General features: G+C 35.2%; 1 protein-coding gene across 7 annotated transcripts in view; it reads left to right on the plus strand.

Moving 5' to 3' along the window:
* The window catches only part of ACAP2 (ArfGAP with coiled-coil, ankyrin repeat and PH domains 2), a 146962-nt gene that overhangs the window by 73640 nt on the left and 47674 nt on the right, over window positions 1-25648 (plus strand). For all 7 annotated transcript variants that reach the window (XM_032337278.1, XM_032337308.1, XM_032337289.1 and 4 more), the window contains exons 5-8: window positions 9913-9971; window positions 11328-11511; window positions 15337-15381; window positions 18998-19093. In XM_032337278.1, the coding sequence (XP_032193169.1) occupies window positions 9913-9971; window positions 11328-11511; window positions 15337-15381; window positions 18998-19093 (384 nt within the window). The remainder of the gene's footprint in view (window positions 1-9912; window positions 9972-11327; window positions 11512-15336; window positions 15382-18997; window positions 19094-25648) is intronic.

The raw sequence follows: 25648 nt of genomic DNA on the forward strand, positions 1-25648 counted from the left end.
TAATTTCACTTCAAAAATAAATGTTTTTTAATAATTAAAAAGAAAACAATGAAATTTCATCAAGAGTCAGAGTTTGGCTAATTAATATCAAAAGCCAATAATAAATATCAAGAAGTAATAGTCCAAAAAATAATCGATTGTATTCTAATAGGAATACCTCATATAAATGATGATGATAAGGAAACAGCCATACAAAGCTTATAAGTAGGAGAAATATGAAAAATAAGAGCACATTAATAGCAAAAATTTATGAAGAGGCAAAGAAAGATGAAATATTTTAACAGTGAGCACAAAGCCAAGAAGTGATGACAAACAAATTGTGACTAAAATAATTTTGGATGATTCAAATGGTAACACCAGGGGGAAAGTTACATAATTTTGTTTAAGTAATAATTACTGTATTTAAATACTTTACAGAGCAAGTCAGACAAATAAAATATAATTTTAGCAAAGATGTAATTTTAGCAGTTGGTAATTTTTGAATGGTTGTACCAAATAGAACAACTTAAAATCACCACGAAAATTTATAAACATGGGGGTGCCTGTGTGGCTCCGTTGGTTAAGTGTCTGACTCTTGATTTCAGTTCAGGTCATGATCTCACAGTTGTGAGATTAGGCCTGGCATTGGGCTCTATGCTGAGCATGGAGCCTGTTTTTAAGATTCTCTGCCTCCCTCTCCCTCTCTTAAAAAAACAAGAACAAAACCCAAAACCCTTATAAACACTAATATCTTATGTAAGACTATTGACATCTTACTTTTTCTGGCTGTTTAAACACCCCAACATTTGGTGACCTAAAACAACTATTGTCATGTGTTTGGGTAGGGGTTGGAGGGGACAGCTTGTCTGTACATCAGTTGGTTTTGGTTGAGTGGCTTGTGTGGGTGGCTGGAGGATCGAGCATGTCTGGTGTCTCATCTGGGGTGGCTAGAATGGCTGGGTCTGGCCTGGCTTCTCCCGCCCTTTGGAGTCTTTCATTCTTTAGGGCTTTTCTCTTACAATGTGGGTCTGTCTCCAGCACGGTAGTCAGACTTCTTATTGTGATAGCTGGTTTTTCTTAAGGCCTAGGCCTGGAAATGACACAAAATCATTTCTGCTACATTCTTTTGGTCAAAGCAAGACACAAGGGTACCCCAGATTCATTGTAAAGGGAAATTAACTCTACCTTTTGGTGGGAGAATACCATGTACATGGAGGGATGAGAAGACTTCTTGGTGTTCATCTATATATACAGTCCATTGTATCTTTTGATACACCAGTAGGGTGTGCCATGACCCAAGTGTTTGGAACCTTTAGAAAAAATTTTTCCCCATCCCTAAAACTCTCAAACAGGGAGTCTACTTGACCCAAGTGTTTGGAACCTTTAGAAAAAATTTTTCCCCATCCCTAAAACTCTCAAACAGGGAGTCTACTTGAGACTCTCCCTCTCCCTCTGCCCTTCCCCTCTGCTTGCTCATGATCTCTCTCAAATAAATAAATAAAATCTTAAAAATGTAAAAACATTCAGTGAGTCCATAGCCATAGTCCTGTACTCTTCAATAGATTTTGGAAAGGACAGGATGATTATGTCCTGTAGAATTATAGAAGAAAGTGCTGTGGTAGTTGAGTAATATTTAAATGGAAGACAAAGACTATAAACTACAAAATTTATACTTCGAGCCAGTGGGACCTAAATGGTAAGAATTGGGAACTTTTCAGTGCCAACTATGAATGTGTAACATGTCTTCAGCTAACTTTCCTAGAGTACTGTTTGCCATGTATAAAGTGCATCTCAGCTTTCATCCTTTCCTGAAAGCAGATGTGATAGTGTTGCTTTAACCAGGTCTAAGCATGAATGGGGAGTAAACCTGAGTGTAAGCTGTTAGTTTTAAAGACTGATTGGCGAGTGGTGGGAGGCTAAGGGAGAGGGAGAGAGAGAATCCTTAAGCAGACTCTCCACGTGGAGCCCAAAGTGGGGCTCGATCCCACAATATTGAGATTATGATCTGAGCTTGAAAATTGAGAGTCTGCCACTTAACCAACTGAGCCACCCAGGCACCCAAAGCCATTGGCGTTAAATAGCCATATGTTATCTTTGTACTCAGGTCAGATCCTTTTATAATTAGCAGTAGGTCAAATGATTCATTGTTGATTATTTGCTACATATATATATGTCACTAGAAATAATACTGTTCATGTCCAGAAATAGAATTGAACCTTAGCTTTCGTGTTGGTAGCTACCCTCACCCACCAAATGTCTGACTGTGGCTTTATTATACCCTTCCAGGTTTTGTGGTATAGAAACAGAAGACAAGACCTGAGATGTACTCAATTCTGTGGATAAAACCATTTTTTGGGTCTAAAACCTAGGTAAAGTTTTTGGGTGGTCACCAAGCACCTTGAATAAGGTCTGGATCAGAATCCGTAACTAGTGAAGATAGTAGAACACAACCCAAGGAAAATGGGGAAATCAGATAAAGGGAGAAAGCTTAGGAAAGAGTTCTACAAACTTCATTTGGTACCTGGCTTCCAGGAACATTGACAAGGCTGCTTTTATTTCAGCCTCTGATTCTTTTAAGTTTTGTCCAGCTTCTTATTTTTAGCATATGAAAAGTAAGGTTGTGAATTCTGCCTCAGGCAGAGTATAGATTAGTGATTTAGGAAATGGAACTAATTGGAGGCAACTCTGTGGAGCAGTTCCGCACAAGAAGAGCAGTAGTTAGCTGGTAGGTTGGCCCAGTGGCATGCAGTTGGCAAGTAGGAGACAACTCTTTACTCAGTTGCTTTTGCATTAACAACATACTTTTCACTGTAGTGGAGGTGTTGAAAATATGTTGTCTAGATAATTGGCAGTTTCCTAAAATACTTCTTAATCCTCTTCAAGTGTATATAAAATTTGGTTGAGGTAATGCTCTGTCTTGGAGAATGTATATGGTAATGCTTTTATAGTTTTAAAACAGTGACAGTGCTACACAGGAAAACATTGTGTTTTTTTCTCCCTGGAATATATGGATTTTTTAAAGAAGTGCTACTGAGTAATTATATAACCAGCATATGAAATCATATAATTTCGTGTTGACATATATAAACCTCCATGTAAACTGTCACCTGAGTGAGCATAGTAACAGTTACACCGCAAAAGTTTTCCTATGCCACTTTAGAATTCTGTTTGCCGTCTCCTTATTTCTAGACATTCACTGATCTGCTTTCTATCGTTATTGGTTAGTTTGGCTTTTCTAAATGGAATTAGTGTAATTATTTTGAAACACAGTAGTTTTATGGTTATCAATAATTTTTTTTATTGCTTAATACTATTACACTATATGGATATATCATAATTTATCCATTGACCTGTTGATGGATGTATTAGTTACCTATTACTATACAGTGGATTACCCACAAAATTTAGTGGCTTAAAACAATAAACACTTACTATCATGGTTTCTGGGCCAGGAATTTTTTTTTTTTTTAAAGGTTTTATTTATTCATTTGACACAGAGAGATCACAAGTAGGCAGAGAGGCAGGCAGAGAGAGAGAGAGGAGGAAGCAGGCTCCCTGCGGAGCAGAGAACCCGATGCGGGACTCGATCCCAGGACCCTGAGATCATGACCTGAGCCGAAGGCAGCGGCTTAACCCACTGAGCCACCCAGGCGCCCAAGGGCCAGGAATTTTTAACGAGCTGGGTTGCTCTGGCTCAGAGTCTTCTGTGAGATTGCTGTTAAGGTGTTGGTTGGGCCACAGTCAGTTGAAAGCTTTACTGGAGCTGGAGGATCTACTTCCAAGACAGGGCCTGTTGGATCCAAGCCTCAGTTCCTCCCAAGAATCCTTCTCCCTGGGCAGGAATTCTTGAATGTCCTTACTACATGGAATGCAGTTACTACCTAAACAAGTGATCCAAGAGCAAGGGCAAAGAGAAAGCTGCATTACTCTTCATGACTTAGTCTTCTGTTAGAAGTCACACATTGTCACTTCCTCCAAATTACCATTTGTTAGAAGTATGGTACTATAACCAGCCTTTTCTCAAGGTGAGAAGTATCAGACTCCACTTTTGAAGAGAGCAGTGTTAAAGAATTTGTGGACATATTTTAAAACTACCACAATGACTATTTGAGTTGTTTCTGGGTTTTGGCTATTAAAAATAAAGCTGCCTATAAAAATGTATGTAAAAGTTTACATAGGTATATGCATTTATTTCTTTTGTGTAAATAGGAGTAGAATGGCTAATTCATAAGGTAGGATTATGTTTAACTTTTTACAAAACTATTTGTATAGTGAAGACTACAAAACATTGCTAAGAAAAATTAAGGGAAGAGAAAAGAACTTATTTTATTATTGTTTATAATAATGTTAATATTCTTTCTTTGTTAAATTAAAAAAAAATTTAACTTCTTCAAAGAAATTAAAGAAAACCTCACAAAATTTGGAAATTGTTTTCCGAAGTTGACTATGTTTTACAGCAGCCATGTCTGAGAGTTCTGGTTGTTTCACACAATCAAAACAGTTGGTATGGTCATTCTTTTTAAATTAATCATTGTTTTAATTTGCATTTTCTTAATAACTAATGATGCCGAGCATCTTTTTTTTGTGTGTTTATTTTCCATCAGTGTATCTTCTTTGGTGAAATGTCAGATCTTTTGCACATTAAAAATTTCTGGAGTTTTAAAATCTTACTATTATTTAGTTGAAAGAATTCTTTCTGTATTCCAGATACTTTTTTTTTTTTTAAAGATTTTATTTATTTGCCAGAGAGAGAGAGTACACACAAGCAGGCAGAGAGTCAAGCAGAGGCAGCGAGAGAAGCAGGCTCCCTGCCGAGCAAGGAGCCCGATGTGGGACTCGATCCCAGGACCCTGGGATCATGACCTGAGCCGAAGGCAGCCGCCCAACCAACTGAGCCACCCAGGCGTCCCTCCAGATACGTTTTTTTGTCAGATAAATGTTTTGCAGATATTTTCTCTCAGGCTTTTACTTTTTCACTTTTATAACCATATCTTTTGAAGAGCAGTAGTTTTTAATTTTGATTGTCAATTTATTGATTGTCTTTTTTTATATATATAGTTTTCTTTTTGTGTCCTACCAAGAAATGTTTACTGATTTATTCTGTTTAGATTTGTGATCCATTCTGAGTTAAATTTTCCATATGTTTGCATGGTAAGGGTCAAGGTTTATTTTTTTCAGCATATGACTCTTCAGTTGTTTTTTCTAACACCACTTGCTCAAAAAATTATCTTTCCCATATTGGCACCTTTTGGAAGGCAGCTGTTCTTGCCAGTGTACCACCAGTGCCACATTGTTGGTACCTTTTGTCTAAAAAAAACTGTGTGTCATTTTGGGGCTCTATTTAGTTTCACTGATCTTTTTGCTTATCTTTATTCTAATAGGATAATAGCCTAATTACTGTAGCTTTCATAGTAAGCCTTGAAGTCAGGTAGTGTAGCTATTCCAGCTTTGTTCCTTTTTATTTTTTATTTTTTTGGAAATTGGCTTGCTATTCTAGGTCTTTTACGTTCTCACATAAATTTTAGAATCAGAGTTTCAGCTTCTTCAGAAAATCTTACTGGGATTTTGAGTGGTGTTGCATTGAATGTATAGATCAGTTTGGTAAGACTTGACATCATACTAGTATTGAGTCTTCCAGTCCATGAACACAATTTGTCTCTCCATTTATTTAAGTTTTCTTTAATTTTCTTCGTAATGTTTTGTAGTCTTCACTGTACAAGTCTTATGTATCTTTTGTCAGATAAATGCCCAGGTATTTCCTATTTTTTGATGCTACTGTAAATATATTTTTTAAAGATTTTATTTATTTATTTGACAGACAGAGATCATGGTAGGTAGAGAGAGGGGAAGGAAAGCAGGCTCCCTGCTGAGCAGAGAGCCCGATGCTGGGCTGGATCCCAGGACCCTGGGATCATGACCTGAGCCAAAGGTGGAGGCTTTAACCCACTGGGTCACCCAGGTGCCCCTATTATAAATATTTTTTAAAGTTTGGTTTCTAATTAGTTGTTGCTGGTATATAGAAATTGATTTATGTATATTGACTTTGTTCCTGTGGCCCTGCTAAATACACTTACTGGTTCTAGTAGACTTTTTTGTAAATTCCATATTATCTGTATTGCCAATCGTATCACCTGTGGATAAAGATAGGTTTATATTCTTCCTTTCTAATATTTCCCCTTTTTTCCATTTTTCTTGCTTACTTGCATTGCTAGGATTTCTAGTACGATGTTGAATAGAAGTGATGAGAGCAGACATTCTTTCCTTGTTCTTGATCATTGCCATTAAGAAGCCTTTCACCACTAAATATGTTAGCTGTAGGTTTTTCATATGTGCCTTTTATTAATTTGAGGAAGTCCCCTTCTATTCCTGGATTCTTGAGAATTTTTGTCAGGAATGGATGTTGTATTTGGTTAAATGCTTTTTTGTACCTGTTGAGATAGTCCTGTAGTTTTTGTTTTAGTTTGTTAACATGGCAAATTATAGTCATTGTCTTTAAGTGTTAAATCAATCTCGCAATTCCAAAATAAATCCCAATTAGTTATGATATGTTGTCTCTTTTATATGTTGTTATTATGTATTAGTTACATATTAAGAATTTTTGCATCTGTGTTCATGAGGGATATTGAGGGTTCCCTTATTTCCATATGCTTAGCAACACTTGTTCTTATCTTTTTGATATTAGCCATTCTGACTTGCGTGAGGTGATAGCTCATTATGATTTTGATTTGCATTTCCCTGATGATGAGTGATGTTGAGAATCTTTCTATGTGCTTGTTGGCCATCTGTGTATTGTCTTTGGAAAAATGTCTACCCAGGTTGTCTGCCAATTTTAAACCAGATTGTTTATTTTATGTATGAATTCTTTTTTTTTAAGTTTTTTTTTTTTAATTTATTTGAGAGGGAGTGAGAGCGAGAGCAAGAGATATCACAAAGGGAGAGAGAAAGGGAGAGGCATACTTCCCACTGAGTGGGGAGCCTGATGTGGGGCTTGATCCCAGAACCCTGAGATCATCACTTGAGTGGAAGGCAGATGCTTAACCAACTAAACCGTCTAGGTGCCCTGTGTATGATATCTTTATGTATTTTGGGTATTAACCCCTTATCAGATATATCATTTGCAAATATCTTCTCCTAGTCAGTATGTTGCCTTTTCATTTTATTGATGATTTCCTTCACCATGCAAAAGCTTTTTAATTTGATGTAGTCACAATTGTTTATTTTTCTTTTATTTCCCTTGCCTGGGGAGATAGAATCAGAAAAACACTAAGGCCAATGTCCAAGAGTTTACTGTCTGTATATTCTTTTAGGATATTTATGGTTTCAGGTATCACATTTAGGTCTTATTCTGTTTTGAGTTTGTTTTTGTGTATGGTGTAAGAAAGTGGTCCGTTTAATTCTTTTGCATGTAGCTATCCAGTTTCCCCAGCAGTATGTATTGAAGAGACTGTGTTTTTCTCTGCTGTATATTCTTATAGATTAATGGAACATGAGTTTGTTTCTGGGTTCTTTATTCTGTTCCATTGATCTTGTGTGTATGTTTTTCTGCTGCACCATAATATTTGATTACTATAGCTTGGTAGTATAGTTTGAAATCTGGGATTGTGATGCGTCCAATTTTGTTCTTTTGCAAGATTGCTTTGGATCTTTGGGGTTCTATACAAATTTTAGGATTGTTTGTTCAAATTCTGTGATAAATGCTATTAATTAGTTTTATGAATTTTGACAAACACATACAGTTGGATCTTATACCACACTCTATACGCATGACAGTTCTAGTAACCCTAAGAATACCCTTATTTATTCCTTTGTTAGTACCCTTCCATCTACCCCTGACCACTAGAAATTTCTGATTTATTTTTTTATCCCTATAGTTTTATCTTTTTTGAGTGTCATATAAATGGAATCATATAGCTTGTAGCCTTTTGAATATGATTTATTTTACTTAGGTAAATCTATTGAGATTCATCTATGTTGTATGTATTAGTAGTTGTTCCTTTTTATTATTGAGTAGTATTCAATTGCATGGATGTACCATAGTTTATTTCTTCAAGGATGTTTGGATTGTTTCCAGGTTTTGGGAGTTAATAATGGAGTTGCTATAAATGTTTGGTTACAGAGTTTGGTGTAAATCTAAGTTTTTTTTTTTTCTTGGGCAAGTGCCTAGGAATGGGATTGCTAAGTTTTATGTAAGTATAGCTTTAACTTTATAGTATATGGGTTTTTAACTGTAGATTCTATTTCTTTTATTCTGTTTAGGTTATTGATTTTTTACTGAGTGAGTTTTGGTAGTTTTTGTGTTTCAAGGAATTAACCCATCTTGCTTGTTGAATGTATAGGCATAAAATTATTCCTCAGTTCCCCTGATTATTCTTTTTAGTACTTGTAGAATCTGTGGTTTTGTCATCTCTCTTCTTCTTGGTATTTAAAGTTTTTTTTTTTTTTTTTAGAGTTGGGAGGAGGGACAGAGGGAGAGAGAGAGAAAGTGAGAGAGAGAGAACCTCAGGTAGGCCCCACACCCAGCATGGAGCCCAATATGAGATTTGATTTCACAACCCTGAGCCAAAATAAGAGTCAGACACTTAACTGATTGAGCCACCCAGGTGCCCCTGAAGTTTGTGTTTTAAAATTGTTTCTTGATCATTTTGGCAGGAGGTTTATCAACTTTATTGATCTTCTGAAAGAACTGGCTTATGGTTTCGTTGAGTTTTGGTTACTGATTTTCTGTTTTCTGTTTAGCTGACTTCTGATCATCTTTATTATTTCCTCTCTTATGCTTAATTTGAATTTAATACTTTGGATTTAACATATTACAGAAAATGATTTTTTTCTCTCGAAGCAAATTGGCGTATTTTTAAATCCTGTAGTACTCAACCCAGGTGTGGTGTATGTGTGTGGGTGTGTGTGGTGTTGGTGTTCAGCATTTAGTAGCAAGATTTCAGAGAAAACGAAATTGAGACTGTTTTTAATGAGAAGGATACAGGATTTTTTTTGTTTTGTGTTGAATATTGATATATATATATTTAAGGATTTCACTTATTTATTTGACAGAGAGAAATAGTGAGAGCAGGAACATAGTGAGAGCAGGGGGTGTGGGAGAGGGAGAAGCAGGCTTCCTGAAGGGCAGGGAGCCTGACACGGGGCTCAGTCCCAGGACACTGGGATCATGACCTGAGCCGAAGGCAGACAGTTAACAACTGAGCTATCCAGGCACTCCTAAATACTGATTTTTGTGCCTGTTCATCTGACATTTGTTTCAAACTCTAAATGTAGAGTATCTATAAATTATCACAGTACTCAGAATTTCCATGACAAGCCCAGTGAAATTCCCACACATAAAACTACTAAAGTTTAGTATGTGGCATTATTTAAGTGGGGCAAAATATTGTCATAAGGAATAAAATTTTGTTCTTTTCTCCAGTCTTAATAGTCATTGAACCTAAAGGACAATATAATGTTTACTCGAATTAATAATATAAAACATTTAAATCTCTAGGTCTTCCCAAATGAGAAACCTCTAACTAAGATATAAGGCAGTTTTGGAGTTGTTTTTACTTGAGGTGTTTTGATACGTTAAAGTAAGAAATTCCTGCAGTAAATGAAGTAGAATTTGTGTTACTCTCTCAGGTTGTTTTTCAAAGCTTGAATTAAAAATCAAGGAAATAAATTGCTCTATTGTTTGAGCACTCTATTTAAATGGTAATGCAGATTTGATTTTTCTCTGTAATTAGAAATAATTTTAATTTTTAGACAGATGAAATTGACTTGAAAGTCAGTTTCAGTTTCTTTTTAAATGCTTATTTTTTATGTAGTCTTCAGTAAGAAGTATAGGTGTTATTAGAATTGAGTACTGGTAGAAGGATGTGTTACTTATCAACCTATATATTATTTTTTGTTTACTTTTCTAGTTGTTTAATGTTACATTTTATCTTTCAGATCCTATTTGACCAAACTCAGAGATCAATTAAAGCACAGCTTCAGAACTTTGTTAAAGAGTAAGTCAATTGCAATAAAGAGAAAGAAAAGCAATCCATTAATGTTCACATTTGGGAGTTGTTATCTTTTGGGAGGATTTTATGGACTGTGATTTACTGAAAATACTGGAGTTTTTGGTTTTTTGCTTTGTAAAATGTATATTGCATTTCCTCATGAATACTCCATAAGGGAATCAGACTTCATGCCTTTCAGTGAATCATTTATACTATGAAATTTGTATTCAGGATACATAGCTAGGATTGTTATAGATTAACAAATAAAATACATAATGACCATTCAAAATCAAAGCAGGCCTCAAAAGTGGTTGAAATACTATTAGTTAGTATAGTTGAGGCTAAATTTTCCATTGTCTCAATATGGTATTTTCTTTGAAAAGAAGATAATGGAATATATGAGAATGAATCATGAAAGTGCATGTTTTTTGCTACATGTGAGCCTTTTGTGTCACATTCGTCCCATTTTATATGTGAAATAAAATTAAACTGGAGATAAAAACGTGAACTTTCCAGATAGGAACAGTTTCCTTTCCCACATTAATAATTCAGTTTTTCTCTTTTAATTATTGACAGAATATATAAAATTTCAGATAAAGTTGTTTATGCTACAGTATTCAGGATAAATTATAGATGTTAAAAGCTATAAAAAAGTGGCACATCTCATGAATATAATGCATTGCCGTTTAGTGGTTTAGAATTCATTGTCCTGTTAGTGATGTCTCACAGATTCTTTCCAAATAATAGACTAATGTTCAGAATGTCCTTATAGAATGTATGCATGAAAATTTATGGCTTCTTACAAAGACTTTAAATAGAGTCTTTCTTGGGTCTACTTTATTATTATTTTAAAATCAGTGTCTTCAAATCATTTTGCCTAGTTCTCTGATATAATAAAGTGCTTATCTAAGCTCATTAATGGAAACAAATGTTTCAGATTTTCAGAATACTGAAATGGAAACCATTACCCTTTATGGGTATACAGTTCTTTTTACCAAAGATTGTATATGTGTGTGTTAGAAGGATATATTTGTGTCATTTGGCATAGTAATTTCCCTCAACAAGAAACAAGTGATATTTCTTTTGTTTTTTTTTTTTTTTTAAAGATTTTATTTATTTATTTGACAGAGATCACAAGTAGGCAGAGAGGCAGGCGGAGAGAGGAAGAAGCAGGCTCCCTGCCGAGCAGAGAGCCCGATGCGGGGCTCGATCCCAGGACCCTGAGATCATGACCTGAGCCAAAGGCAGAGGCTTTAACTCACTGAGCCACCCAGGCGCCCCACGAGTGATATTTCTTAAAAGTGTGTTTTGTATTTCACCCATAGTAGGATTTATGGAAATTTTACTCTTTTTATTTTTTAGAGATCTTAGAAAATTTAAAGATGCCAAGAAGCAGTTTGAGAAAGTCAGTGAAGAAAAAGAAAATGCACTAGTAAAAAATGCCCAAGTACAAAGAAACAAACAGCACGAAGTTGAAGAAGCCACGAACATTCTGACAGCCACAAGAAAATGTTTTCGACACATAGCTCTCGACTACGTACTTCAGGTATATTTATGATTTGTTTTCAGAAAATGCTAACTAAACGTCATTATTTTTGAATGATCGCACTGTAAAGAACTAGTACTGTTTTCTTGAGTCTAAAATTAAATGATGTTGTGAAGACTTTTCACTTGAGTGTGTATCTGTGTATGTACATAAATATATGTGTATACCTTTGGTTCTGATTCTTTCCCCTTTTCACTTAACGTGATACTTTCCCTCATTTTAAAATGTTGTAAAAAACATTTTAATTGCTTTATTTTATTCTGTGGAGTTGCTGTGTTAATTAATACTACTTATCAGACAGCCATTTTTTACTGGCAATAGTGAAAATACAGTATTCAGTAATGGTAAATGATAACAACATCTTTGCATATAAATCTTTTGCCATATTTCTGATTATTTCTTTAGAGTAGATTCTTAGATGTATTAAGGCATACCATATTACCAAATGAAAAATATTTCTAGAAGTGGTGTTCTTATATTTGCATTACTTTCTCTTTTTTAAAACTAGAGATCAGTATTTGCTAAGTTGCCTGGTGATCTTCTGGTTCTATGTGTAATTGAAATCAGTTTGAATGTGATATGTCTCCAGAGGGACTCGAGAGACATGAAAAGTGAAGACAAAGCATACATTATTTCACATGTACTTGATGTATTCCTACATATCATGAGTTGAAAGCTTTAAAGCTTAAGAAATTAGTTTGTCTGAATCTTCTTTTACAAACAGCAGTGAAGTCCCCAGAGATTGCTGACTAGCAATCACAGATCATTTCTTCAGAAAAATGCACAAGTAACCGTGTACAAATTAGTGATTAAAAACTACTTAGATAACTTTGCAAAACAGTAGAAAGTGACTTTTTTTGAAGTTTCAATTCACTAAGTGGGAAGTTAGAAAATGAAGTACATTCCACTTATTAGTGAGAATCTTCTAGAATGGAATTGTCTGTATTTCCTATCTTCTATTAGCTATCTCCCATTTACTGTACTTCCTGTGGTGGTATGAGTATTATCTTCCTATCCCATTCCACTGAAATGGCTCATGCTAAGGCTTACTCATTAGATACAGTTTAATTCTTAACCAACTTGACTGTTGTGTTTCATTGAGGTAGTGGACCACAACTCTCTTTTTTTGAAATATACTTTTGTCTTGATTTATCTTAAACCACTTTTACATTGCACTAACTTCTATTTAGCTTCTATTTATTAACTTCTATTACTTTGTATTTCTTTTCACTTTTCACCTTGGGCTTCTTTCCTTTATCCAAAATCTTTTCAACCTCTTTTTCAGGGTTACCTCTTTGGTCCTATTCTTTTCTGACCTTTTGATTTCCCTGACAGTCTCATGCCTCCTACTTGAATAACCATAATATATAGATGACAAAATCTGTTTTTCTCAGATGTCCCTCTTTCTTTTTGATTTACAACTGAGAACTGTCTTCTTCCAAATGGCATTTTTTTTTTTTTTTTTGCTCTTACCTAACTGAATGCTGAAATCTTCTTACCCAATCCTAGAGATTCTTATGGACAGTTACATCAGATATTCTCATTCTCAGCTGCTATATCTAAAAACCAAATTAAAAAATTCTGTGTATTGGGGCACCTGGTGGCTCAGTTAATTGAGCATCTGTCTCTTGATTTTGGCTTAGGTCATGATCTCAGGGTCATGAGATCAAGCCCTGTCAGGCCCCATGCTGGGTGTGGTGCTTGCTTGGGATTCTCTCTCTCCCTTTCTCTCTGTGATCCACTTCCCTATCCCCTGCTGGTGCATACTCTCTCACTCTTTAAAAAAAAAAAAAAGAGAGAGAGAAAAAGTTCTCTGTACCTCTTAAGTCTGCTCTTCTTACCTTTGATGCAGCCCTAACACCAGTCTTATTTGTTTCTTGTTTTGAATTTTAAGATGTTCTCACAAAATTGGTCTTCTCTATTTTACCTGCCCTGTTACCACTTTGTTCTCTGTTCTGTGGTCAGTTGTACAAGTTTTTCCAGGCAAAGTGAATCATTCTTGCCCCTGCCTTTGCTGTGCTGTCATAATAGTATCATACACATTGCTGTTAGAGCACTTAATCACATTTATTATAATTATTTGTATCTCTTTTCTATGTCTAGGTTATATTCTCTCTAGTGGTTGGAAAATAAATTATCCATTTCCTTTAGTGTTCATCCAATAGTTTTAAGTTAGGCCCCCATGTCCCCCATAAGTATTACCTTATTTAATTTTTCTGATGAGAACTCTTGTGTCATTTCATTATATGGCTAAAATGGCTATTTTAGGGCATAGTAAGTAATAAATATCCAAATTTATAAAGTTTGTCATGTTTTAGCTTCTGTACATATTTGACTTTACTTTTTTATTCAAGTAAATGCTATTTTTCATTGCCAAACATAAAAAAATAGATAAAACAGAAACACTTTTGGCATTTTCCAAAGTCTGAATAATAGGTTATCTATAGCCTCTGCTTTACTTAGAGCATTTGAAAGTTAATGTTTTAGTTCTCAAAACTGAAGAGGCCTTGAAACAGACATACAAAGGAAATTAGTGCTTATTTGAGCATAGTTATTTGGATTTTTCTTGGTGTGTTTTTAGTTTTCTGATCAGTGCTTTAAAATTATAAAACAAAAGGCAGAATATTTAGTGGGAAGAACATATCAAAAGGAAAGATATTCTGTAATCTTTTGACGATATTAGCAAAAAGTGAATGATTCTTTTTTTGTATAAACATTTAATTTCATTAAGCTGATATATAGTAGACAAAATATTTGTTAAGAATTTCTAGAGTTGGGACAGATACCACAAAGGCAACTTTCATAATTTACTGAACTTTCAGTAAGTTTAGTCTAATTAAAATATTATTTAAAGTCTGTTAATTTAGTTAACAAATATTTATTGAGTCCTCACTCTGTACCAGTTGGAGAATGCAGCTGGAATAAGGAAGACCTTGATCTTATGGAGCTCATACTTTAACTGGGGAAAAGACATAAGTAAATAAGAAAATATGAGGTGGTTATGAATGCTATGAAGGAAATAAATAGAGTTGTTGTACTAGAGAGTACATAGGGCCTACATAGACCTTTCAGAGGAGCTAGTACTTCATCTGGAACCTGATTGGTAACAGGTATCCTTATGCCTGTCTGGGCAGACAATTATGACATGAAGACAGAACAACTAGTTTGAAAGTGTTGAGGTGGGAGTAGTTTGGGATTGGGGTTGGAGCACAGAAAGGTAAAGTGGAAGAAAACTGGGTGGGTTAGAGAGGTGAACATCACAAAGGGCCATGCAGGCTACACAAAGAAGTTGGAAGGTTTTAAGTTGGACATAGAATAATCTTATTTATATTTTGAAAAGATCACTCTGTTTACTGTGTGGAGAATGGGTTGTAGAGAGTCATAAGTATAGAGGCTAGTTCATAGGCTATTGCAACAGTCTAGAAAAGATAAGGTGGTTGGTAGTAGTGGTAAAAGTGATGAGAGTTTGCATTAAGGATCTGTGTTGAAGGGTCTAGATGAACAATTAGATAAGGAGGATGGGGAAAAGATGAAATTCTGAGAAATTCAAATGTCTATCAAAGTGATAGTTTTATCTCTACAGTATTTATGACTTATGCATGGCCAGTTTTTCTTTGAGTTAAAAATAGATGAGAATTTCATTGGCATGTTTGTCTTAACTGTTTTTGCAAAACATGTCAAAGGGTGAAAAACTTGAACTTTGATTTAATTTACTGTTCTGGAAAAGTATCAAACTATCAGAATAAGCAAATTTTACAATATTGCATTGTAGATTAGTTTTTGAAATAAATGTTTGGGTGATTAACCAAGTGTATTTTTCCTCAGATTAATGTCCTTCAATCAAAAAGGAGATCAGAAATCCTAAAATCAGTAAGATATTTATTGAAATGATGATTCTAATATGATCTAAGTGTACATACGTAAGCATTTAAAGCAGCATCATATGTGTGTATATGTATGTTTGTATATACATGTAAATATATTTATTCCAGGTTCAGAATTAATCTTACAGATCTTTTCATACTTCTCCTATGTTGCTTAACCACTTTTTTGTCTCCTTCATGTTATAGTTACTTATGTCTTTCTCTTCTATTAACATGCATTTAAGGGACGCCTGGGTGGCTCAGTTGGTTAAGCAGCTGCCTTCGGCTCGGGTCATGATCCCAGTTTCCTGGGATCGAGTCCCACATCGGGCTTCTTGCTCGGCAGGGAGCCTGCTTCTCCCTCTGCCTCTGCCTGCCATTCTGTCTGCCTGTGTTCACTCTCTCTCCCTCTGTTTCTCTCTGACAAATAAATAAAAAAAATAAATAAATAAATAAAAAAAATAAAAAATAAAAAAAACATGCATTTAAATACTTGAGATTGAGGGCATGTATAAATCGTATCATTTAGAGAAGTTTTCCTTAGGATTATTGATGATTTTATTAGCCTGTTGGTTTGTTCTTTAGAGTGCTGTTTGAAAATAAAAGGTGATGAAATTTGAGGATAATGTTTTTCCCTGAACCTCTATGCTCATTTTTTTTTTTTTGATCCCCTTTAAAAAAAAAAAAATCTTAAAGTTAATGAGGAAGTAGACAGGGGATGGTAGTAGTATGGCATTGCATTCTTTCATATTTCGAGAACCTTAGAAATAATTTTTCCTCTCTGTTCACTGAAGTGTTTTGTTTTTTATCCTGAAAGGGTGTACATAAATTGCTTTTGATTCTTGTACTCACCTAGCTTTTTCCTAAATTCTATATTTATATTATTTCTTATCAGGTAAGTACCTTGTACTTGCTCTTTACTGCCACTTACTTCCCTTTCTAGATTGAGATTAATGTATGTTAATTGGAGAAAATTGAAAAGTAAAATGTATGAAGAAAAAAGTTAAAATACTTAGAAATCTTACTACCAAGGGAGAACTACTCTTAATATCTTGGCATATATCCACCTTTTCCCCTCTCTTTCTGTGAGCATGTGTGTATGTGACTGTGTATATGTCTGTTTTAAAATTACACATAATTTTTTAAAAAAGATTTTTATTTATTTATTTGACAGACAGATCACAAGTAGGCAGAGAGGCAGGCAGAGAGAGAGAGAGAGAGAGAGAGAGAGAGAGAGAGGAGGAGGCAGGCACCCTGCTGAGCAGAGAGCTCGATGCAGGGCTCCAACCCAGGACCTTGGCATCACGACCTGAGCTGAAAGGCAGAGGCTTTAACCACTGAGCCACCCAGGCGCCCCAACACATAATTTTTTAAAAAAGAAATCGGAATCATTGCTACATATGTTTTATAACTTTGTTCTTTTGATAGTAACTATAAAATCATCACATGTCTTTAAATATTTTTTATTTGTAAACATTTTTAATTAATATATTTTTAAAAGATTTTATTTATTTATTTATTTATTTGAGAGAGAGAGTGAGAGAAAGTATGAGAGGGGAGAAGGTCAGAGGGAGAAGCAGACTCCTGGTGGAGCTGGGAACGTGATGTGGGACTCTATCCTGGGACTCCAGGATCATGACTTGAGCCAAAGGTAGTAACTTAACCAATTCAACCACCCAGGAGCCCTAAGTGTTTTTTATTTAACAATGGGTTTCCTGGCCATACAGAATTCTACCATGTGAATATCCTAGGTGTAGGCAACCTTTTTTCGTGAAGGGCCAGGTAGTGAATGTGTTAGGTTTTGTGGACCATGTGGTCTTTGTCGTAATTACTTAACTGCGATGTTGTAATGAGAAAGCAGCCATAGACAATATGTAAATGAATAGCATTACTACGTGTTAATAAGAATTTTTCTTATGGACATGGAAATTTGAATTTCATACAGTCTTCACATGTCATGAGTTTCATTTTTTTCACTGTCTTTCAACCATTTAAAAAATGTAAAAACCGCTGTTAGCTCATAGGCCATCCAAAAATAAGTGATAGGACTGGATATAGTTTGCAGGTCAATTAAATATGCCATAAATTAGGTTTATCCATTAATGGATTTCTAAGTAATTTCCATGTTTTTGACATTAAAGAATAGCACTATAGTGATCATTCTAATAAATAATATGATTATTTCCTTAGGATAGATTTAGACAAGAGATTACATAGAATGTTTAAGCATTTATTAAAACTTTTAAAAAATAATGGTAAATTTTAAGAGTTATACAACATTTCCACTAGTAGTATGTGAAAGTGAGCCATACTATGAACACTGGGTTCTAATTCCTCCCACTCTACCTATAATTTGATAGATAGAAAATGTCATGTCATGTCATTGTTCAATTTTGCATATCTTTAATACAATAAGTTTGTATTAAATATGTGTGAGTTTGGATTTTTTTCCTGTATATTTTGGCCTCTTTGTTTCCTGTATTTTTGTTAGTTCTCTTTTTCATACTGATTTGTAACATCTTTTTATATTTTAAGACCATTATTAACCCTTTGTCATGTGTGTTTTCCTAGTTTATCATTCATCTTTTAATATGTTTATTATGTGTTTTGATGTGCAGCATGTTTTACATTTTTATGTAGTTGTAGCTATTAAACTTTCACCCTCTTTTTTATATGTGTTTTTTATTATATTCATGAAATTGCACAACTACTGTTAATCTAATTCCAGAATAATCTTTTATTGAGCTTTGTCCTTTTGTGTTTGTGTTTTATTTAATTGGTTTTCTGTTCAAAAAATTTTCTTTTGAAGCATTCTTGAATATTAAATTTTAAACTTCAGAGTATTAAGCAGATGCCTCATCTTGCTAAAAATAAACATGGGTGTTTGGAGGATTCTTTTTACTAATATTGATTTAAATTCCTAACCACGTAAAAACAAATAAAAATAAGGGTGATTTTTCTCTCATGAACAGGTAAAATATAGGAAAACTTGGAAAAAAATCTTAACCTGTTAGCAACATTTTTGGATACTGGGAATGAATATGCAGAACCCTCCATATTGGCAAAGTCTGTTGACTCATTTTATTTCAGTGACTTGAGAAGGAAAATAATCATTCCCCTACTTTGGGCTGTGCTTAGTGATCCTAGTCAGTTGTAAGGTGTGATTTATTTATTTATATATATATATTTTAATATTTTTTATTTATATTTCCCCTTTTAATTTTTTTTTTTTTTGGCACTTTAAAATTTTGCCAGGGAGTTTGGTTGAAAGGCATATAGATACTTTATAATGTATGTGGGAAGATGGTGAAAGTATTGAAAACACGACTTTTTCTTTCAGTTATTACCATATGAAGTTTGATTGTCTGGATATAGTCTAAACAACGAAAAAAAATTTTTTTTAAATGTTAAACCACTTGGACATTTCTTTTAAATATTACTTATTCTTGCTTCACAAATATTTCTGAAATACTCTTAAGAAAAATGACTTAATTTTAAATAGGTTTGATATTTTGGGTTCTAATGGAATAAATTTTAAACATTAGATAAGATTAAGATTTTTAAAAATTTTGGAATATTTAAGAATTGATTTTAAAATGCTAAACTTTTTTTTCTCTTATCAGATGTTATCTTTTATGTATGCCCATTTGGCCTTCTTCCATCAAGGGTATGATCTATTTAGTGAACTTGGGCCCTACATGAAGGATCTTGGTGCACAGGTAATATTGTACTGTATTGCTTGATTCTGTTTTATACATTGATATCTGTATCTTTTTTTCATTGAGATATAATATTGCATTAATTCAGGTGTATAAAATAATTTGAGATATATGTGTATATTTTTTTAAAGATTTTATTTATTTATTTGTCAGAGAGAGCATAAGCAGGCAGAGTGGCAGGCAGACGCAGAGGGAGAGCAGGCTCCCTGTTGAACAAGGAGCCTGATGTGGGCCCTGGGATCATGACCTACGCCAAAGGCAGCTGCTTAACCGACTGAGACACCCAGGCACCCCGAGATTTCTGTGTGTCTTAGTACACACACACATATTTATAGTCAAATGACCAACTCAGAAGTCTAGTAAATATTTATTACTCCATATAGTTAAACATTCTTTTTCTTTTCTTCAGAACTTTTAAGATACACTGTTGAGGGGCGCCTGGGTGGCTCAGCGGGTTAAAGCCTGTGCCTTCGGCTCAGGTCATGATCCCAGGGTCCTGGGATCGAGCCCCACATCAGGCTCTCTGCTCGTCAGGGAGCCTGCTTCCCCTTCGTCTCTCTGCCCGCCTCTCTGCCTACTTGTAATCTCTGTCTATCAGATAAATAAATAAATAAATAAAATCTATTAAAAAAAATATATATATATACTGATGAGTAACTTTCAAATATATGATAACAGTAGTGTTAACTATAGTCACCATGCTGTACATTACATTCCCAGGAGTTATTTATTTTATAACTGGAAATTTGTACCTTGTGATGACCCCCTTTACCCATTTTGTCTCACTCATCCGCCACCTCTGGCAAATTCTAGTCTGTTCTCTATATCTATGAATTTGATTTTTTTTTTTTTTTCAGATTTCACATGTGAGTGAAATCACGTGGTATTTGTCCTTCTCTGCTTGGCTTATTTCACTTAGCATAATGCCTTCAGAGTCCATCTATGTTGTTGCAAATGGCAAGATTTACTTTGCTTTTTAAATGGCTGAATAATAGTTCCTTATGTGTATATACACCATATTTTCTTTTTTTTTTTTTTTAAAGATTTTATTTATTTATTTGACAGACAGAGATCACAAGTAGGCAGAGAGGCAGAGAGAGAGAGAGGAGGAAGCAGGCTCCCTGCTGAGCAAAGAGCCTGATGTGGGACTCGATCCCAGGACCCTGAGATCATGACCTGAGCCGAAGGCAGTGGCTTAACCCACTGAGCCACCCAGGCGCCCATACACCATATTTTCTTATCTGTTCATTTTTTGGTGCTTAGGTTGTTCTTGTATCTTGGCTATTAATAATGCAGTTAACATGGGGATGTGGATATCTTTTCAAATCATTGTCTTTGTTTACGTTGAACATATGTAGAAGGGGCATTTTGGAATATATGGTAGTTCTGTTTTTAGTTTTTTGAGGAATCTCCATATTGTTTTCCATTGTGGCTGCACCAATTTACATTCCCACCACTGGTGCACTTTTCTCCACATCCTCACCAACACTTGTGATTTCTCATCTTTTTGATGACAGGCATTCTGACAGGTAATACCTTGTTGTGGCTTTAATTTGCATTTTCCTGAGGATTAGTGATGTTGAGCACCTTTTCATGTACCTTTTGGCTACCCGTTTTTCACATTTGGAGAAATGTCTTTTCAGATCCTCTGCCCATTTTTAAAACAAAATGTTTGGGTGTTTTGTTGTTTGCTTTGAAGTTGTATGAGTTTTTTTTTTTTTTTTTTTTAAAGATTTTATTTATTTATTTGACAGACAGAGATCACAAGTAGGCAGAAAGGCAGGCAGAGGTGGGGTGGGGGGGAAGCAGGCTCCCCGCTAAGCAGAAAGCCCTACACGGGGCTTGATCCCAGGACCCCGAGATCATGACCTGAGCCAAAGGCAGAGGCTTTAACCCACTGAGCCACCCAGGCGCCCCATAAAGTTGTACGAGTTCTTTATATGGTATCTGATACATGATTTGCAAATATTTTCTGCCGTTTGGTGGGTTGCCTTTTCATTTTGTCGATTGTTTCCATTGCAGAAGTTTTTTGGTTTGATGTGGTCCCACTGTTTATTTTTGGTTTTGTTGCTTTTGTTTTGATGTCTGTACTTTTATTTAAATTATTTATTTATTTATTTATTTATAAAAGATTTTATTTATTTATTTGACAGAGAGAGATCACAAGTAGACAGAGAGGCAGGCAGAGAGAGAGAGAGAGAGAGGGAAGCAGGCTCCCTGCTGAGCAGAGAGCCCGATGCAGGACTCAATCCCAGGACCGCAAGATCATGACCTGAGCCGAAGGCAGCGGCTTAACCCACTGAGCCACCCGGGTGCCCTGATGTCTGTACCTTTAAAGAAGTTTAGCGTGTTGGGAAAAAGAAAGAAATTTAGAATATTGGGGAATTTGACATTTCATTTATTTAATGAAGAAGTTTGATGCTGTGGAATATTTATGTGTAGGTTAAATGTGTAACCAAAAAGAAGATTGAAGTTTAAAAATATGTTATAGACAGTATATGAGGGTGTTGAAAGGAAAACTTAAAAACAAAGGGTCTGTTTTATAGTACACATAGCTGGATTTACTTTTTTCTTTTCTTACATTTGGATAAATGAAAGTCCTACTGATTTTTCATTTGAGTTATACTCTTTTTTTATTTTCTAAAAAATGTATATTTTGCTATTTTGAATAATAAATCTTTAGAATCTTAAGCGTATGGAACTCTTGGTATCTTTTTTATTTTTTATATATATGCACATCTGTGAATTATACATATATCACAGTATTATATAGAAAGTTCATTATATTCAAATTATTTTTGATAACTGAGAAGAACTTTATATTAGATTTGTTCTGGGATATTCTTTTTTGTTGATTGGTGAGCTTTTTGGATTTAATGATACCAATTTTTAGGTGATCCTCCTCCCCCCCCCCCCCCCCCCCCCCCCCCCCCCCCGTATAGGTTCATATTACCTTTTGAGGACAGGGGATTAAGGTTGAAAAATAGAGTTTAAGGAAATGAGGAAAAAGGTAAGACTGTAAGAGAAGTGCATTCATTGGCCAAAAGTAAATTTGGTGCATACACATGTGTGTACATGTGTGTGCTTGTTGGGATGGTGTGCAGGGTACATGCCATGAATTACAGAGATACTGTTCCCTGACTCCGTAGAACCTAATCTATTAGAGGAGACCAACAAGTCACCAGACTATTACTCTGTGTGATCAGTGTTCTGTCTGGGTTTATAAAATGAGAACTTGCTTTTTGGTGTGAGATACAAGGAAACCTTGAAATATTAGTAGCGTCAACAAGATGAAATTCTTGTTTTATTTTATTTTTTATTTTATTTCTCTACATAAAGTCAAAGGCATGGTATTATGGTCACTTGGTTTGCAGGGATGCAGGCTTACATTTTTTATTCTACCTCATGGTTCAAAGTGGCTGATCAAGCTTTAGTCACCATACCCACATTCTTGCTGACAGGAAAGAGGAAAGGAGAAAGGTGCATTCTCTTTATGGATGTCTCCTGGAATTTATAGAGTCCGCTCTGTGTACATTCCAGTGTCATACTGGCTGCAGGAAAAGCTGGGAATTAAAAACTTAATGCCAGATAAGGATGTGACCTACAAGAATTTGAGTACTGTCTTGTTAAGAAAGAAGGAGAGAAAGGGTTATTAGGAGGTAGCTGGCTGTCTTTACCATATAGCAGAGTTTCAAAGAGTTACAGGAACATACAGCTAGGACCTATAACCCAGACTTGGGAGGAAGGCAAGACCTTCCTAGGCTCTAGGCACTCCACACATTCTGTCAAGCATTATGCACCCTCATCCTACATTAAATGTAATTTATAAACAAATGAATTAGATTGTAGTTGAGTAGTTTAAATAACTTCATACTTTAGACATTTATTAATTTTGGTTTTACAGTTTTCCCCTCTCAGTTTTCACATAATTTTTCAGGTCCTTGAAAGGCATCTAAGCTCTAGTGCCTGTTGGAAAATATAGCCTGGTTGGAGGTGGCCAGTTCAGATATCCTTTCAGTAATTCAGTTATGAGATAACTGGATCTGGAACTAGGAACATGGCAATAGAGATAGAAACAAATAGACTTGAGGGATATTTAAGGAATAGCCAATTTGAAGGTAGAGGGACATGATGATTTGAAGTTTAAATATGTTAAATTTTGATGATAGGACATCTAAATGGGTGTATCTGGTGCCCCCCCCCCCCCCGCCAAAATGAGGCTAAAGGAGTCAATAGCATATAATTATTAATTGTAACCACAAGAATGGATGAATTGACTCATGGAGAGTTAATACGTATCCCAAAATCATTTTAGTGTTTCCAAAGCTATTTTTGAAAAATGTGAGTGCTGGAATGGTATGCTTAAAGATTTTCATTTTGTAAGTTAATAGCAAAGGCCACTAGTATAGAGTAAAAAGAGAATCTGGCTTCAAACAGGGCCCTAAGAATGACATAGTTTTAAGAGGTGGTTAGGTAAGAGGATCTTCATTAAAACACAGATGAGAGAGGAGGTGGAAAACTGGGAGATGATGTTACCATGGGCCAAGGAGAGTGTTTCAAAAAGGAGAGGATAATTATCAATACAAATATTGGAAAGAAGGTGCAGTAAACCAAGGACTGAGAAATACATATTGGGTTTAGCAGCAAGAAGATTATTTACCTTTGTGAGAGCGGAGGGTGTGAGTGGCAGAAGCTAAACTATAATGGGTAGATAAATACGAAATAGACCAGTGAAGAACAGGGAAGATTTTTCCAGAAGTTGTGTTACGAAGGAAAAAGAGGGCTGGAGAGGAGTATGAGTTGGAGGAAGGTTTTATTTAAGGTAGTATGATTTGCACAAATATACAAGCAGATGGAAATGGGAGAAATTAAAAAGTGAAGAGAGAAGTGATGATGTCTAATATGGTAGGAGTAGAGAGGATTCCAAACACAGGGGACTAGGGCATCTGGCTGGTTATAGGTACCTCCACTAATAGAAGCATGGACCATATTGTGCTATGCTCCAAATTCTTCCTGATATAGTCCCAGTATGTAGGAGACAAGACTGTCAGTCTTCACATCTCCTCAGTTTGTACCTTCCCCAACCCTCCACCATCTTGAGACTTTTTTTTCTTTATACTTCTGCCCCAACAGAGAGAAGTGAATTTTTGCTCTTTTCTGCTGTAATAGTAGTGAGGTGGGATGTAGGAGAGGAATTTACTACCAGTCCAGCAGGCAGAAAACCAGCACTTGCATTGCAGTACTAGTGTAGAAGGTACATGCACACAAGTTTATAAATATTAGTTGAATCTTGGGGTCTGCCTTGTACCTTACTTCAACCTGAATGGATAAATAATACTTATATGCCATTCAATTAAAGGATATAAACTCATGGTGTAATGGTTACTGCACTCATTCAGTATAAGAAAATCCTGAGGGCATTTTCCTAGTGCAGCATGTATGAGCATTACCCATTAAATCAATGTTACATGTCACTAAGGCACATATGCATTGGATCTTCAAGGGTAGTAGTGTAGTTGCCATCTAAATCAAATATTTATAATAGTGCTACATTTGTTTCAGGGTGTTTTCTTTTGGTTCTTTATTAATATTCAGTGATAACTAAGATTCTGTGGCCAATTGTATACCTGCAACTAATATTATACTATGTGCTAACTATCTAGGATTTAAATAAAACCTTAAAAAAAATTTTTTTTTTTAAAATTTATTTACTTGGGGCAGAGAGAGAGAGCACAAGCAGGGGGAGAGGAGAGGGAGAAGCAGATTCCCTGCTGAGCAGGGAGCCTGATGTGGGATTTGATCCCAGGACCCTGGGATCATGACCTGAGCTGAAGGAATCATGACCTGAGCCTTAACCAACTGAGCCACACAGGTGCTCCTAAAAAATTTTTTTTATTAAGGAAAAAAAAATTCTGACGCCCAAATTATTCTCTGGTAGGGAAAAAAAAACACCATCATTTGTAGTAGAGAGTAAATAAAGGACCAAATGGTATTTTTACAAAAGCTTTTTAAAATTTTGTTTTGTAAAGAATAGCAATGAAAACATTTATTCATTTAATACTTTATCTTTCTCCTTATTCCTGTTGATATTTACATTTAAAACATTTTTTCATTTATGGGGCGCCTGGGTGGCTCAGTGGGTTAAAGCTCAGGTCATGATCCCAGGGTCCTGGGATTGAGCCCCATGTCGGGCTTTCTGCTCCGCCGGGAGCCTGCTTCCTCCTCTCTCTCTGCCTGCCTCTCTGCCTACTTGTGATTTCTCTCTCTCTGTCAAATAAATAAAATCTTAAAAAAAAGTTAAAAAAATTTTTTTTCATTTATCCCACATTAATCAGATAAAATGACATGCATCATAGTCTAGAAGAGTAGAATCATATAATTTATAACCAATTGTTTGTTATTCCAGCAAAGAGTAGTTCAAGGAGCCAGGGCATTTGTCATAGTATTGGGAAATCATCTTTTCTGTTGGAAGGGAACAAGAAAGAAATGAGAGTTATGATTTCATAAGTTTTTTGAGCTTTTAAAACAGAAGCTTAAACAATGGCAATTTTATAT

This window comes from Mustela erminea, chromosome 1 (genome assembly GCF_009829155.1).
Source record: "Mustela erminea isolate mMusErm1 chromosome 1, mMusErm1.Pri, whole genome shotgun sequence".
NCBI classification, from domain to species: Eukaryota; Metazoa; Chordata; class Mammalia; order Carnivora; family Mustelidae; genus Mustela; species Mustela erminea.